Below are 16,388 nucleotides of genomic sequence, written 5' to 3'. Positions count from 1 at the left end.
ATCAAAGGAGCCACCTCATCACTTTCTGGAATTCTGAACTAGGAGAGGCTATCCAGGGAGCAGTACAGCATATGAGAAAGGGAAGAATGGTGAAGTGCTGAATATGGAGATGTGATGATTAGTATTTTATACTTCATCAGCAAAATATAAATAGTTATGGTGGTAAAGGCACTTACTCATTTTGTCGCACTCCAAAGAGGGTCCACAATGATCCCCAAATGCACCATTAGATTCAAACTGGCCTGACTCCAAGGTGGGTGTCCATCACTGTCGGAGGAGAGAAAAGCACAGAGCCCTTTGTTTAAGCAAGCTGCCAGCATACATGCGTGAAGTATAATTTATGGTAGATGAACAGAGATGGTAATGAGAAAGTTTGCAGGATTACTTAGCCATGAAGTCGATACCACAAGGTTACAGGCTCACACACATACAGAGAAGATGATCTAAGATATAGGGAAGCTGTACGTGAGCAGTGGTTGATGCTCAGTGTCTGACTTTCCGTCATCCGTAATTTGCGAATCCAAAAAAGACGCACATAGGGATTGGTAGCCCAAACTTCCAGGGGTCATCTTTTGACCAGTTCTTGGACTATTCAATGGTGGAGTTCATCTGTGGTTTATGGTGTTCATAGTTCCTCGCTGTTGCCGTTGTACTTGAATTTTCACTTCTTGATTATTTTCTGTTCCATCGTTCATGAACTCTGTGAGTAGAAAGAGGGAGAAGAATCTTTTATCTTCATTACTTTTGCTCATTACTTTTTCCTTTAGGTCAGGTCAGGTCAAGTTGGGGAGCATGCACTGGTACAGTGCTTTGGCGCACCCACCACACGGTTGGCAACCCGCCAGGTAGACACGCGGCCCAGTCCAACTCTCTGGAAATGACCCTCCATCGGCCGCAGCCAGGTGTTACGTGGGCGACCCCTTGGCCTGCTCCAGCCACTCGGGTCCCCAACAATGAGGATCTTGTGAGCCTGATCACCCTCTGGTAATCGCGCCACATGGCCGTAGTGCCGTAACTGATTCTCCTTCACAATGCAGGTCATGTGCCTCATTCGGGACTCCATGAGCAACACAAAGTCAAACCAGCAGGACCCAAGGATTCTCCGAAGAGACGTACATGAAGGAGTCCAGTCTTCGTCTCAGGTCACTGGAGAGCGTCCATGTCTCACAACCATATAGCAAGACAGGAAGCCCCCGGACCCTAAAGACATAGATGGTAATCAGAAAATTCACAGGATTGCTTACCCATGAGGTTGATGCCGCATGGTTACAAACTTGCACACGTACAGAGAAGATAAGCTACATGTGAGCAGTGGTTGATGCTCAATGTATGACTTTCCATCATCTGTAATTTGTGAATCCAAAAAAGACGCACAAGGGGATCGGTTAATGATGAAGGTCATCCAAGTGAAGCTGTAGCCCAAACTGCCAGGGGTCATTTTTTGGCCGGTTCTTGGACTATTTAATTGGTGGAGCTCATCTGTGGCTTATCATGATCTTAGTTCCTCGTCGTTGCTTTTTACTTGATTTTTCACTTTTTGATTATTTTCTGTCCCATCGTTCATGAACTATGTTTGTAGAAAGAGGGAGAAGAATCTTTTATCTTCATTACTTTTGCTCATTACTTTTTCATTTAGGTCAGGTCAAGTTGGGGAGCATGCACTGGTGCAGCGTGTTGCCGCACCCACCACATGATGAAACAGCTCAGAATTCTGGTTGGCAACCCCCCAGGCAGACAGTCCTACCCTCCAGAAATGACCCTCTATCTGCCCCAGGCAGGTGTTATGTGGGCGACCCCTTGGCCTGTTCCAGTCACTCGGGTCCCCAACAATGAGGATCTTACGAGCTGGATCACCCTCGGGGAAACGCGCCACATGGCCGTAGTGGCGTAACTGACGCTCCCTCACAATGCAGGTCATGTGCCTCATTCGAGACTCCATGACACAAATGCAAACCAGCAGGACCCAAGGATTCTCCAAAGAGAGACACATGAAGGAGTCCAGTCTTCGTCTCAGGTCACTGGAGAGCGGCCATGTCTCGTTGTCTCGTAACCATATAGCAAGACAGGAGGCACCAGGACTCTAAAGACATAGATGGTAATCGGAAAATTCACAGGATTACCTACCCATGAGGCCGACGTGGCATGATTACGAACTCACACACGTACAGAGAAGAAGTTGTAAGATATAGGGAAACTACACGTGAGCACTGGTTGATGCTCATCCCTAATTTGTGAATCCAAAAAAGACGCACATAGGGATTGGTAGCCCAAACTTCCAAGGGTCAATAAAGGGAAAGGGGTCTTTAAATTGGTAAAATGAGCTTGATGCAATTTGAATATTTTTCCACGGGTATTAGTGGTTTTTGGGGGTTGCATTCATTCACATTAATAACTGAGTGTGATGTTCTTGAAAACTACCAATTCCTTAAGGTCCTGAAATGAACAAAATGTCGCTATAGTACGGATTTAAAATTTGTTTTTTTGGGTTTTTTTTTCAGTACAACAACAGCAACATTTATTTCTAGAGCTCATTTTCATACAGACAATGGAGCTCAAAGTGTTTTACATGATGAAGAAAGAGAAAAAAAAGGCAAAATAAATAAGAAAATAGAATTAGGGAACACTAATTAACAGAGAATAAAAGTAAGTAGTGGTATACCATGCAGCCCTACTCCAGATGTGCCACGTTAAACGCTGGGAACCACACTGGGAAATGGATGCTCGGATATAGTGCCAATTCAGTGCCACAACCGTGACAAAATAACCACAGGTGCACAAATCAATATTTATTTGTATTAAATACAATCTTCCAAGGATGCGATTTCACAGTCGAGTGTGTAAGGTGACAGAGGGCTGCAATTCAAATATGCCAGGGCAGTAGTTGTGCCGCTCCAGTGGGCCCCGAGTCCGGTGGCTCTCAGATTCTGTGTGTGGAAACACTTTTTGCAACTTTAAAGTATTTTTTGGTCCAATAAATCAATCTGGGTGGCACGGTGACGCAGTGGGTAGCGCTGCTGCCTCGCAGTTAGGAGACCCGGGTTCACTTCCCGTGTCTGCGTGGGTTTCCTCCCACAGTCCAAAGACATGCAGGTTAGGTGCATTGGCGATCCTAAATTGTCCCTAATATGTGTGGGTGTGTGTGTGCCCTGCGGTGGGCTGGCGCCCTGTCCGGGGTTTGTTCCTGCCTTGTGCCCTGTGTTGGCTGGGATTGGCTCCAGCAGACCCCTGTGACCCTGTAGTTAGGATATAGCGGGTTGGATGATGGATGGACAGATAAATCAATTAACAACTAACTAGAATTTTCCCTCCCCTCTTTTAGTAGTCCCTGCAAAACAACCAGCCTTCCCACATTTCTCCTGAGAGACCCTAAGAAGCAAGCAATGTAATGTAGTGATGATTGCAATAAGTAGAAATGAAAAAAAAGGATAATGATATCCTATAAGCGCGCTATTTATACGAGTGCAAAATTGAAATCCACAGAGCTCCAATGACTCTTCTTGGGTATTATTAATCGTCCACTTGTTTCATTTCCATTTAATATTTTGGCAGATGTCTTTTCCCAAGGTGACAACGTATAATATTTCAAGTAGAATTAGTTAAGTCTCTTTCTTGTTCTCTGCAACATCACATGGACATCGGGGCCAGTGCCTCTGGATTGGCAAACCGAGATGGTGGTCCCCCTTTTTAAGAAGGGTGACTGGAGGATGTGCTCCAACTATAGGGGGGATCGCACTCCTCAGCCTCCCCCGTAAGGTCTATTCAGGGGTGCTGGAGAAGAGAGTTCGGTCGATGGTCGAATCTCGGATTCAAGAGGAACAATGCGGATTCCGTCCCAGCTGTGGAACACTGGACCAGCTCTACAGTACACCCTGGCCAGGATCCTGGAGGGAGTTTGTCCAACCAGTCCACATGTGTTTTGTGGGTTTGGAGAAGGCATTCGACTGTGTCCCTCGAAGCAACCTGTGGGGTGTGCTCCCAGAGTACGGGGTACAAGGCTCGTTGTTACGAGCCATCCAGTCCGTGTACAGGAGGAGCAGGAGCTTGGTCTGCATTGCCGGTAATAAGTCAGACTCATTTCCTGTTAAGGTTGGATTCCGCCAGGGCTGCCCTTTGTAAGTTTTATGGATAGAATTTCTAGGCACAGCCAAGGAGAGGAGGGGGTCTGGTTCGGTGACCTCAGAATCTCGTCTCTGCTATTTGCGGATGACGTGGTTCTGTTGGTTTCATCGGACAGTGACCTCCAGCTCTCACTGGAGCAGTTCTCAACCAAGTGTGAAGCGGCGGGGATGAGAGTCAGCATCTCTAAATCCGAGGCCATGGTTCCCAGCTGGAAAAGGGTGGAATGCTCTCTCTGGGTTGGGAACACATCACTTCCTCAAGTGGAGGAGTTCAAGTATCTTGGGGTCTTGTTCACGAGTGAGGGGAGAATGGAGTGGGAGGTTGACAGACAGATCGGTGCAGCATCGACAGTAATGTGTTCTCTGCAACAGCACGTCGTGGTGAACAGAGAACTGAGCCAAAAGGCGAGGCTGTCAATTTACCAGTCGATCTACGTTCCTACCCTCACCTATGGCCACGAGCTTTGGGTAGTCACCGAAAGAGCAAGATCGCGGATACAAGTGGCCGAAATGAGTTTTCTCCTCAGGGTGGTGGTCTTTCCCTTAGAGACAGGGTGAGGAGTTTAGTTATCTGGGAGAGACTTGGAGTAGAGTCGCTGCTCCTCCACATTGAGAGGAGTCAGTTGTGGTGGTTAAGGCATCTGGTCAGGATGCCCTCTGGACACCTCCTTGGTGGGGTGTTCCAGGCATGCCCCACTGGGAGAAGGCCACGGGGCAGACCCAGGACACGCTGGAGGGATTATATCTCCCGGCTGGCCTGGGAACACCTCGGGGTCTCCCCAGAGGACCTGGTTGAGGTGGCTGGGGAGAGAGAAGACTGGGATTCCCTGCTTAGGCTGCTGCCCCCGTGACCCGACCTTGGATAAGCAAATGGTGGATAATGGATGGATGGATGGATCTTTCTTTTCTTTCTTTTCCCCCCAATTGGAGCACCGGCTCAGGGTCACATGATGTCCATATTGAGATTTAAAGCAACAGTCTCTGTGTTTGAAGCCCGAACCCTTAAGAGCTGTGCCACACTGCCTGCCTTCACCTCAACTCTTTATGGAGAATCCCCAAACCTTGGACTCGAGCTTCATGCTGTTGTCATTGAGTCAAAAGAGAGGCTGCCAGAAATTATAATGTGATAAGAACAATGCTGGTTTTTGCTACATTAAAAATAATCTCTCTATAAATGTGTTTTATGTTTGTTTCTCTTTTTATTCCTTATAGGCTTTGTCAACCTGATTAGAAATGATGTGAAAACATTAAGCAACGTATCCTCGGATTCCTTACAGTGAGACTCAACGATAAGCAGAAGTCCTGATGTGGACGTAAGCACCTTTGAGACTGCTGGACAATACGTATGTAGAGGGCTGGTCCAAGTTTAGCTGTCATCTCACAACTGGCAACCTGGGCAGAAGCAGAGAATGGTGACAGGAAGAGTGGGATGGGTGTGCTGGGACTACGCCAGGAGCAGAGCAGAGCCCACCTTACGTTCATGTCCCTGAGCCAGCACAGAAAAGCCTCAGATACTCGTCTCTTGGCAAGAACAGTGTGACCTGACTGCCATCAAAAGTGAAGCAAAACAGAACTAGCCAGACACAGAAGAGTGTGAAAGAGAGACGGAGAGAGAGGGAGGCAGACATGAAGCTCATCCTGCTACTGCTGCTGTGTGTGGGACCCTCACTTGGCTTAATCAGGTGCGTACTTCATATTGTTGTGCTAAATGAAAGAATAAGATGACTGTCACTTATTTCTCTTATCACACTTCTGATCTTTCCAGGAGTAACAGTACAAAAGAGATTATTTAGTTTAGTTTAAGTTGTTACATGTACAGTGAAAAACGTGTGAGGTATCACCAGTCTCCAGCACCAGAGAATCCATCAGACGTGAACCTTATCTAAAAAGAACAATGACTGACATCGTAATAGTAATAATGTACACATTCCTAACAACACGGTCTCTTCTCCCATGCTAATAATGGCTTTTTGCAGCCTGAGGGTCGTATTGATTACCTGCTGAACTCATCAGATAGTGGAGTACGTGTTCCACCTCATCTCGACAAGGAGATGGGCTATGCCAGTCTATTTGGAACTGAACAGGATGGCAGTTATACCCATGTAACCATAACATTAGAGAGTTGTGCTGTCTGGCATTTTGTGTTGCGTTTTGATTAGGATGTACAAGGAAGAGTTTGTAATTTGTACACAAAGACCCTTATGAGATACAATGGAGAAATGATTGTGTTGAAGAATACATTTACCTGAGTCGGCTGAGAACTTCAAACAGAACCCTGTCAGATAAAAAGAGAACAAAAAAATAGCACAGAGTTCATTTGGAAAGTCAAATCGAATTTCTAAAAGCAAATGTCAACATATCTAATGTGCAAGGCTTTTAGCCCAAGTGTTTTGCCTGTTATGACATATTGACAAGAAAGGGGGAATCTCAATACATAGAAAACAGAACAATGGCTACCAGACAAGCCATAGAGATATGCATGCTTGGTGAAATTATGGTGAAAGAAAAAAAGAAAGAAAGATATGAAATACACTATATACTAGATAGATAGATAGATAGATAGATAGATAGATATGGAAGGCACTATATAATAGATAGATAGATAGATAGATAGATAGATAGATAGATAGATAGATAGATAGATAGATAGATAGATGAATTGGGTTAAAAACCAAGGTAAATGATATCATTGCCTCCTTTAATAAAAGGCAAGTGGGACTGGGCAGGGCATGTAGCCAGAAGAATAGACAGGAGGTGGACTACAGAAGTTTTAAAATGGTTTACTGGAGATATGGAGGAGGTCAAATTCAAGGTGGGACGACGAGGTAAGAATTTTCCCTGGAACAATTTGAATGCAGATGACCAAACATTTTTTTCCGTGTGAGCAAAGCTGGGAAAAAAAAAACTTTTTTTCCAGCAGCGAACAGCTGATGGCTGCAAATCGCCATGATGATGAAGTACAACGTGAGACAGCAGATGACCAGCTTTCTCTGGGCTCTCCATCTTAGTTCTCAGAGGGACACAATTTTTACTCCAATCAATTTCTTATTTAGAAGCCAATTCATGCTGTTAACATTAAGACAACTGTGAGGAGAACAGGACATTCAGCCCAACAAGCTTGTCCATCCTGTTTGCCTAGATTGTCCAAAATATGAGATCTAAAGATCTCTAAAGTCCTACTTTCCACCCCACAAAGGAAACTTGTTCAAAGAAGAGCAGTAATTGGTTATTAATTTAAAAAGTGACTGCAGCCTTCCATTGTTTTAAAGGATTTGGAGATGCTCCCCAAGCTGTCCAATGGCACTTCATTTGGTACTTCACTCACTTTGTATTTTAGTAAAATGTGCTGTTGTTATAAATTCAATCCAATGTATTCACATATTTTAACCCACTTTACGTTGCGGGGGGAATGGTGCCCGCCCATCCTAGCTGTAGTGGCTTCAAGGTAGGAACCTGCCTTTCTTACTTTCATCTCTGTAACATATCCCATGTTTGCTCCTTCCTCTCCTTTTCTAATGCTGAGAAACTTGTCCCTGCTTTTATCACATCCCACATCGATTATTGTAATTTACTACTATGGCAGGTGTCCCTTCTAATCTTATATCACAGCTCCAGCTTATTCAAAACTCTGCTGTAAGAGTCCTGACTCGAACCAGTAACAGCGAGCACATCACACCCATCCTGCTCTGTCTTCGCTGGCTCCCTGTGTCTTACAGAATCGAATATAAAATCCTACTAATAACCTACAAAGCATTAAATAACCTCACGCCAAACTACATCAGTGACCTTCTGCATCACTATGTGTCTATCATATGGTGAGTGCCTATCTATCTGTCTATCTGTCTATCTGTCTATCTATCTATCTATCTATCTATCTATCTATCTATCTATCTATCTATTATATAGTGCGTTCACATCTATCTATCTATCTATCTATCTATCTATCTATCTATCTATCTATCTATCTATCTATCTATCTATCTATCTATCTATCTATCTATCTATCTATCTATCTATCTATAATACAGTGCCTTTCACTCTATCTATCTATCTATCTATCTATCTATCTATCTATCTATCTATCTATCTATCTATCTATCTATCTATCTATTATATAGTGCCGTTCACATCTATCTATCTATCTATCTATCTATCTATCTATCTATCTATCTATCTATCTATCTATTAGCGGCAAAGCGAGTGAATCTTTCTTCGGAGGTTTTGTTTTGCTGACATGCTCGCCTCACTTGTGTTTCCTCAGATGTGGAGCCCTTACCCCGATTCCAACTTTCACTTCCGGGCCGGACAGACAAACAGACACACACACTTTAATACATAGACTTTTATATATAAGACTAGCAAAATACCCGCGCTTCCTAGAGGAGAAGTAGTGTGTTAAAGAAGTTATGAAAAAGAAAAGGAAACATTTTAAAAATAGCGTAACATGATTGTCAAAGTAATTGTTTTGTCACTGTTATGAGTGTTGCTGTCATATATATATATATATATTTATAGTAAGAAGAAGAGACTTGAGGCATGGCAAGGTTTGGGGTAGCCACCCGTTTAATGCGGTTTCCTGGCTGCAAAAGCAATTGATTCATGTAAGGCAAGTTTACACGCCAGAGTCCAAAACAGAACTGCCTCCCAGAGCAAAGGCAGGAGACTTTATAGGACGGTGGGCGGAAGTGATGTCGTCCTCGGTGCCGGGACCGGAAGTGATGTGTCCGCCAGAGGTGGCGGCTCCTGGTGGGATTTCCTGGGAAAGACCTGTAGAGAACTCAGAAAGAGCGTTAGCGTACCCCACCCATAACCCCGTGCCCGGGCAGATGTATAATCAGTCCTCTTTAAGCCCTTCAGCTGCCTCCAATGCACACGTATGTGACAATATATATATAAACACACACACACACAGACATACACACATATAAACATATCTACATATACACATATCTACACATAGACATATCTATATATATACATATACACATTTACATATATATACACATACATATACATACATACATACACACACATATATATATATACACACAGACACATATATACATATATATACATTTCTACATATATACACACATGTATATATATACATATCCACATATATATATACACATATATATACATATCTACATATATATATATATACTGTATATAGCAAAATCCTAAGCCAGATGTTTATAAGTACTGCTTTTAAATTTTTATTAAGAAGAAAAGAAAACCTTTTTAAACTGAGGGAAAATATCCCAATAACTACCTGTTAAGGATCTCTTTGTATACCACGTTGTCAGTTCAGCACTCCGGTTGTAATATGACCAAGCTGTGCGCTGAGCTTACTCTTGAGAATGCAACGTCTAGTTTTTGTCCAGGAGAAAAGCAATGTTGTCTCAAATCAATGGCAACCTTTTGTAGGGTGTGTCCCTGAGACTTATTAATTGTCATCGTGCAGCAGAGCCTTACTGGAAATTGGAGGCATCTGAATTGAAATGGGAGATCAGAGGGGATAAAGGGGATGTGAGGAATACATTGAGTGTGGAGAAACTCTAGAGACAGCGTGTGTATTAACTTGTGGATTTTTCTGTGAGTATTTGGTGGCAGCGTGACGAAGTTGCTTCTGCAAGACCGCGTTAGCTGTGGAGCTCAGCTCGGAGCATATTCTTTTCCTACCTTGTCAATTGTGTAATGCGTTTTTTGAACAGGTTTGATGCATAGAAGTGATCACTCATACTGCGTTCAGTCAGTTCACGTGAGCTACTCTCTTGTGTGATATTGCGATGTCCACGACTTTATTTAATGTTAGCTAAGACCCGGCACTTAAAAGTTTCTCGCTACAGCAATTTTAACTCTGTTACAAAGTGATCCAAAGTCTCGTTTATACCTTGTGTCTTCTCATTAAACTTGTATCTTGCGAATAAAGTATTCGCCGTTTTTCTTCAGCGCTCTTTGGGGGCTCTTCCTTCATTTCTACATACTGTGGTCACAGTCAGTTCATGTGATTACGTGGGAGGCCTGATGATGTCACACGCAGCTCTGCCCACCCACGGCCATCAAGCTAAAGTCCATTACAGTTAATGGAGAAAAATAGGTTTCAGTTATGACCATTACGTGTAGAATTTTGAAATGAAACCTGCCCAACTTTTGTAAGTAAGCTGTAAGGAATGAGCCTGCCAAATTTCAGCCTTCTACCTATACGGGAAGTTGGAGAATTAGTGATGAGTCAGTGAGTGAGGGCTTTGTCTTTTATTAGTATAGATTAGATCAAGCAGATTTCAGAAATTCTAGGCAACAAATTTTCATATAGTTATACTAAGAGTATGCCTCCTACTCACTTCGCTCGCCCAGCCCACAACCCCCCCAATGGGGTGCACTTCACACTCGCCACTTCACGTCTCTGCCTGTCATGTTGTGAAGGGGGTGGCGGGGCTGAATGCACGCTAAGGCGATGCGGGCGGATCATCTGCTGGCTTGCTGCTAGCTGCTACCGAGCTGCGTGTTCTGCATGTCGCGCTGCGTGTCGGTCATTTAAAAGCCTGTACAGCAGCTGTCCTTTTCTCTGACTTCCTTGTCTCTCAGGACGTTAAAGTGTCTCTGAGAAGTTGTTTGTAAGTTGGGTGTGACGTGCAAGAAGTCTCGTGGGACTTCAAAGTGATGATCATGTCTCGACCCAAGATTTTTTTATATATTAGATAGATATACACATAAAATGACCTTGGAATTGAGAAACAGAGGAATGGACTCGGCACTCAGGCAACACTTTCCCTTGAAGGGTTCGTTGGCTGCTTTTGCAGCTAAAACTGTTCTCTCCTTACTTGACCAGCCTGATATTCCTGAACTGCTCCCATGCTGGTCTACATGCACTCTCAGATGCCTCATCCACTGCCTTTACATTCACCCCACCGGTTTGGCCTCACACCACTCACCTTGGGTCAGAGATTACACCTTCTGCTAATCCATAAATTGATCCAATACCAGCATATTACACAGGCAGCCACAAGCCCAGGTTGTAGTGGAGAAGAAGCTCCAAAGTGTTTACAGGCAAGTGTTTCCTACCCTCACCGCCATCCCCACACTTTGTGAAGTGTGTCATCATCAATGGTGTGAACTTCATCCAAAGAAGTCAAAACGCCCTGCTGACACAAGCACACTGACCACCTGAACTCCAGTGCTGGTGAATGAGATGTCCTATGGGTGGCTGCTTCTTCTCTAGCTTCTTCTGTTGTATTTTAAAATCCCTGACATCCTCCCTTTTTCTGTCCACTCAGGGTCAGTCTTAAGAAACATCGGTCCATCAGGCAGCAACTGCGAGAAGCAGACAGGCTAGACGAGTTCCTGAAGGAGCATCATCCAGAACGAGTGGAGCAGAGATACTCTGTGTGCTTCCCAGGTCATGTTTTCCAGGAGCTGGCCAGGACTGGAGTGGAGAGGCTGTCAAACTACATGGATGTGAGTAGATGGCTACCCTTGAGCCTACTAGTTGCCATTTCTCTGTGTGCCACTGAGTCAAGAGCCAAAAACGGCTTTGTGAGAACCTGGTCAAGAGGGACATACATTCTTGTTCCTCTTTCGGCTGCTCCCGTTAGGGGTCGCCACAGCGGATCATCTTCTTCAATATCTTTCTGTCCTCTGTATCTTTTTCTGTCAAACCCATCACCTGCATGTCCTCTCTCAACACATTCATAAACCTTCTCTTAGGCCTTCCTCTTTCCTGGCAGCTCTATCCTTAGCACCCTTCTCCCAATATACTCAGCATCTCTCCAAACCAATGCAATCTCGCCTCTCTGACTTTACCTCCCAACCATCCAATTTGAGCTGACCCTCTAATGTCCTCATTTCTAATCCTGTCCATCCTCGTCACGCCTAATGCAAATTTTAGCATCTTTAACTCTGCCACCTCCAGCTGTGTCTCCTGTGCCACTGTCTCCAGCCCATATAACACACAGACCAAATAGAGGAATAAAGCTGAGAAGGTGGACATAATTGGAGACAATGAGAGGAGGACTGTGGAGGGTAAGAAAAGAAAATGGAAGAAGAGTGTTGCGACTCTAAAGTTTTAGAACATGTTGCATGTTAATTTTTAATTTTCTGCACATTTTGAAACATTTGATTAAAAATTATTTTCACCTTCATGATGTCATCGGGGCCATTTTGGTTTACGTTTTGGGTCACATTAAACTGCTAATTTTCCATGTTGTGGCTGGCAATGACTTCTTCTTGTAAATCTGTGAGTGTCACACATCCAAAGCGTGACATCATCATTGCGGCACTAACTAAAGATGCTAACTTAAAAAAGTTACAAAGAAAAAAACTGCTTTATAAGGCATATAAGACTAATGACTGCTAAGTGAATCGTAGCGCGTATGAGAACATGAGGGCAACCATTAAGAAGGGTACAGACAACAGTTACAGACAGTGAAATAGCAGATGCCCATAACTTACATTTTTCTGAGGTGTTCACAAGTGAGCCAGTGGATAACCTCAGAGTAGTAACAGGGACTACTAAGGAGGTACTGAGAGATTTGGAAATTGTAGAGGGAGAAGTGCTGCTCAGATTAAATAAGATGAAATCAAACAAATCACCAGGACCAGATAATATTTATCCTCGTGTTCTTAAGGAGGCTAGTGAGTACATATATAAACCCTTGACACATATTTTTAGGAAGTCACTGAGCACTGGAGAGATTCCAAAGGACTGGAAAATGGCAAATATCATCCCATTATATAAAAAGGGTGACAGGGCAGATCAAGCAACTATAGGCCAGTAAGCTTAACATGCATCACAGGAAAAATTAATGGAAGGAATTATTAAGGATAAGATTGAGCAACACATGGCAAGGACAGGAGTTATTCTGAACAGTCAGCATGGGGTCAGAAGAGGGAGGTCGTGTTTTACTAACATGTTGGAATTCTATGAGGACGATACAATCAAAGTGGAGCTTATGATATTATTTATCTGGACTTTCAGAAAGCATTTGATAAGGTGCCACATGAGAGGTTGGGCATCAAGTTAAAAGAAGTGGGAGTTCAGGGTGATGTTTTTAGATGGGTGCAGAATTGGCTCAGACACAGGAAGCAGAGGGTGATGGTGTGAGGAACCTCATCAGAACTGGCCGATGTTAAGAGTGGTGTTCCACAGGGGTCAGTGCTAGGGCCGCTGCTATTTTAATATATATAAATGATTTAGATAGGAATATAAGTAACAAGCTGGTTAAGTTTGCAGATGATACCAAGATAGGTGGATTAGCAGATAATTTGGAATCCGTTATATCATTACAGAAGGACTTGGATAGCATACAGGCTTGGGCAGATTTGTGGCAGATGAAATTTAATGTCAGTAAATGTAAAGTATTACACATAGGAAGTAAAAATATTAGGTTTGAATACACAATGGGCGGTCGGAAAATCGAGAGTACACCTTATGAGAAGGATTTAGGAGTCATAGTGGACTCTAAGCTATCAACTTCCAACAGTGTTCAGAAGCCATTAAGAAGGCTAACAGAATGTTAGGTTATATAGCGCCATGATGTGTGGAGTACAAGTCACAGGAGGTTCTGCTCAACCTTTATAAACACTGGTGAGGCCTCATCTGAGTACTGTGTGCAGTTTTGGTCTCCAGGCTACAAAAAGGACATAGCAGCACTAGAGAAGGTCCAGAGAAGAGCGACTAGGCTGATTCCAGGTCTACAGGGGTTGAATTATGAGGAAAGATTAAAAGAGCTGAGCCTTTACAGTTTAAGCAAAAGAAGATTAAGAGGTGACATGATTGAAGTGTTTAAAATTATGAAGGGAATTAGTACAGTGGATCGAGACTTGTGTTTTAAAATGAGCTCATCAAGAACACGGCGACACAGTTGGAAACTTGTTAAGGGTAAATTTCGCACAAACATTAGGAAGTTTTTCTTTACACAAAGAACGATAGACATTTGGAATAAGACCAAGTAGTGTGGTAGACAGTAAGACGTTAGGGACTTTCAAAACTCGAGTTGATGTTTTTTTGGAGGAAACAAGTGGATAGGACTGGCGAGCTGTGTTGGGCTGAATGGCCTGTTCTCGTCTAGATTGTTCTCATGTTCTAATTTGTACATGATGGGACAGTAACTGCCTTGTCGGTACTGCAGCGATGCAGATATTTTGGATGCAGGGAGTGAGTGCGATGAAACTGGGAGGAGAAATGTTTATCTGTAAGCAAGGCCATAGAAAATAAGAAATCATGGCTCCAAGTCTGCTTTATCAAAATCTAATGTTTTTTCGTTTAATATTGATGCTACCTCAGTCTATCCCTCCCTTCAGGTTAAGAGTATGATGGCATTGTGTCTTTGAATCCCACATCAATAATGTTACACGGTCATCTTATTTTCATCTCCATAGCATTGAAGGTTGCGACCTTCTGTCCCTCACACTAAATAGCACTGTCATCCTTACTCAAGCATTGGTCACGTCCCCATTGATTATTGTAATTCTGTCTTTCACATAAGCTTCTCCATAAACTCCAGCTTGTTCAGAATTCATCTGCCCGTATTATCACTCAGACCTCTTCCGTGCAACACATTACCCCCCCCACCTCTTAAACAGATTCATTGGCTTCCTGTAAAATGTCGCATTGATTTTAAAATTCTTCTACTTACCTTCAAAACCCTTGATAACCTTGGGTCCATTATACCTCTCTGACCTCATCCATGATTATACACCTAACCTCTACTTCTGGTCTTCTCATCATGGTCACCATGGGCACCTGGGCATTTAAGTCGAAGTGCTCCTCGTCTCTCGAGCTCACTACCACCAAACATTCGGGACACAGACTCCCTACCGATTTTCAAATCTCGTCTTAAGACTTATCGGTTTAGATTAGTTTACGCCGATGGTTCTCAACCTGTGGGGTGCACAAGGGGGCGCGAAGAAGTAAAAAATAGAAAACAAGAATCGAAAATATGAAAAATACATCTATTGAATCCAAAACAAATTAACTTACACTACATTCTGATACTAGAAAAATAAATATAGAGTTAGATAAATGTCGATAAAAGTTAAGGAGGTATAATAAAACTTGTAGCGTTGTGTCGGCAGCAAAAAATATAGAAATAAATTTTATTAGGGTTTCAAAAAAACGTTATGGGGCGCAATTAAAACTGTTATGAAAACTCGGGTCGCAAATATTTAAAGGTTGAGAAACGCTGGCTTCCACTACATGACCTCAGGCTGTTTTCTTAATGCTGTATTTTCAGTTTGTGACGATGAGGGTTGTTGCTCCAATGCCCTCACTTCCCATTTGGGAGCCCTTGAACCCAATACCATCGGTAATGTAACCGGATGAGCTGGACAATGAGGACACCAAACGAAGCAAGGGAAAAGGTGCAAGGTGCAGAAGAGCTTTTATTTTAAAACAGTCAAAAACCAAAAATGTTCAAATAAATGGTGCAGTGCAATCAAAGCGTCATTAAATAAATAATCCATTAAAAAACAATGAAAATGTGGGGGTTCAAATAATCCAACAAATACGGAGGTTAAAATATCGCCAGGAGTGTTAAAAATCTTTCATTGCTAGGTGCTTCCCTCTTCAAACTGACGCCTTACCCTTTGCAGCACGCCGAACGGCGCAGACATCCATTATATCTGGCCAGTGTCCCCACCGCCTGATCCACGGAGACCCTGCTCCCGCTTCCACTGCTGCCTATCCTCACTCCACCCGGCGAGAAGACTTCCCAGAGCGCAGCGATCACTCATCCTCTTGTCTCCTCCAGAGACACCATCCCCGTCCGTCTGCTTCTTCCTGATAAGCTCCAGCTTACTCCAACTCCTGTCTTCTTTCTGTCCATTAACCTCCGCTTAATGCATCTTTCTATTCTCTTCTCTCTCCTCCGCACTCGCGCTCCTACTATATATATAATGGGGATGTGGCAGAGGTGCGGCGATTAGCAGCTCCCGATCAATTACGGATGCAGACGATTCGTCTCCTTGTGCACTTAAGCGAGGAAACTCGTCACATCCAAGAACTGCTCTGGCCACACTACCATGCCACAAGTGCAGCGATTATTTATTTAAAAACTAATTCTGAGCTGCGGACCCGCTATATCACATAGTTCCACAGATATAGATATATGTGTGTGTGTGTTCATTCATTCATGTTTTTGTTGGTTTTATGATTTTATTATCTGTACAGTGTCCTTAGGTATTTAGAAAGGTGCCTTGAAATAAAATGTATTATTATTATTCTTATTATTATTAAGCCAAGACTCATAACTGGAAAATGTCTTTGAAGAT

The 16,388-nt window shown here is 43.2% G+C and overlaps 1 protein-coding gene across 1 annotated transcript in view; it reads left to right on the top strand.

The window, feature by feature from the left end:
- The first annotated feature begins 5,577 nt into the window (after window positions 1-5,577).
- The window catches only part of nots (nothepsin), a 53,102-nt gene continuing 42,291 nt past the window's right edge, over window positions 5,578-16,388 (top strand). The window contains exons 1-2 of the mRNA XM_039768835.1: window positions 5,578-5,800; window positions 11,396-11,576. Of these exons, the coding sequence (XP_039624769.1) occupies window positions 5,745-5,800; window positions 11,396-11,576 (237 nt within the window). The 5' untranslated portion in view covers window positions 5,578-5,744. The remainder of the gene's footprint in view (window positions 5,801-11,395; window positions 11,577-16,388) is intronic.

The sequence above is a fragment of the Polypterus senegalus genome, chromosome 11 (assembly GCF_016835505.1).
Source record: "Polypterus senegalus isolate Bchr_013 chromosome 11, ASM1683550v1, whole genome shotgun sequence".
Taxonomy (NCBI): domain Eukaryota; kingdom Metazoa; phylum Chordata; class Cladistia; order Polypteriformes; family Polypteridae; genus Polypterus; species Polypterus senegalus.
This window is presented reverse-complemented; position numbering and strand designations above follow the sequence as displayed.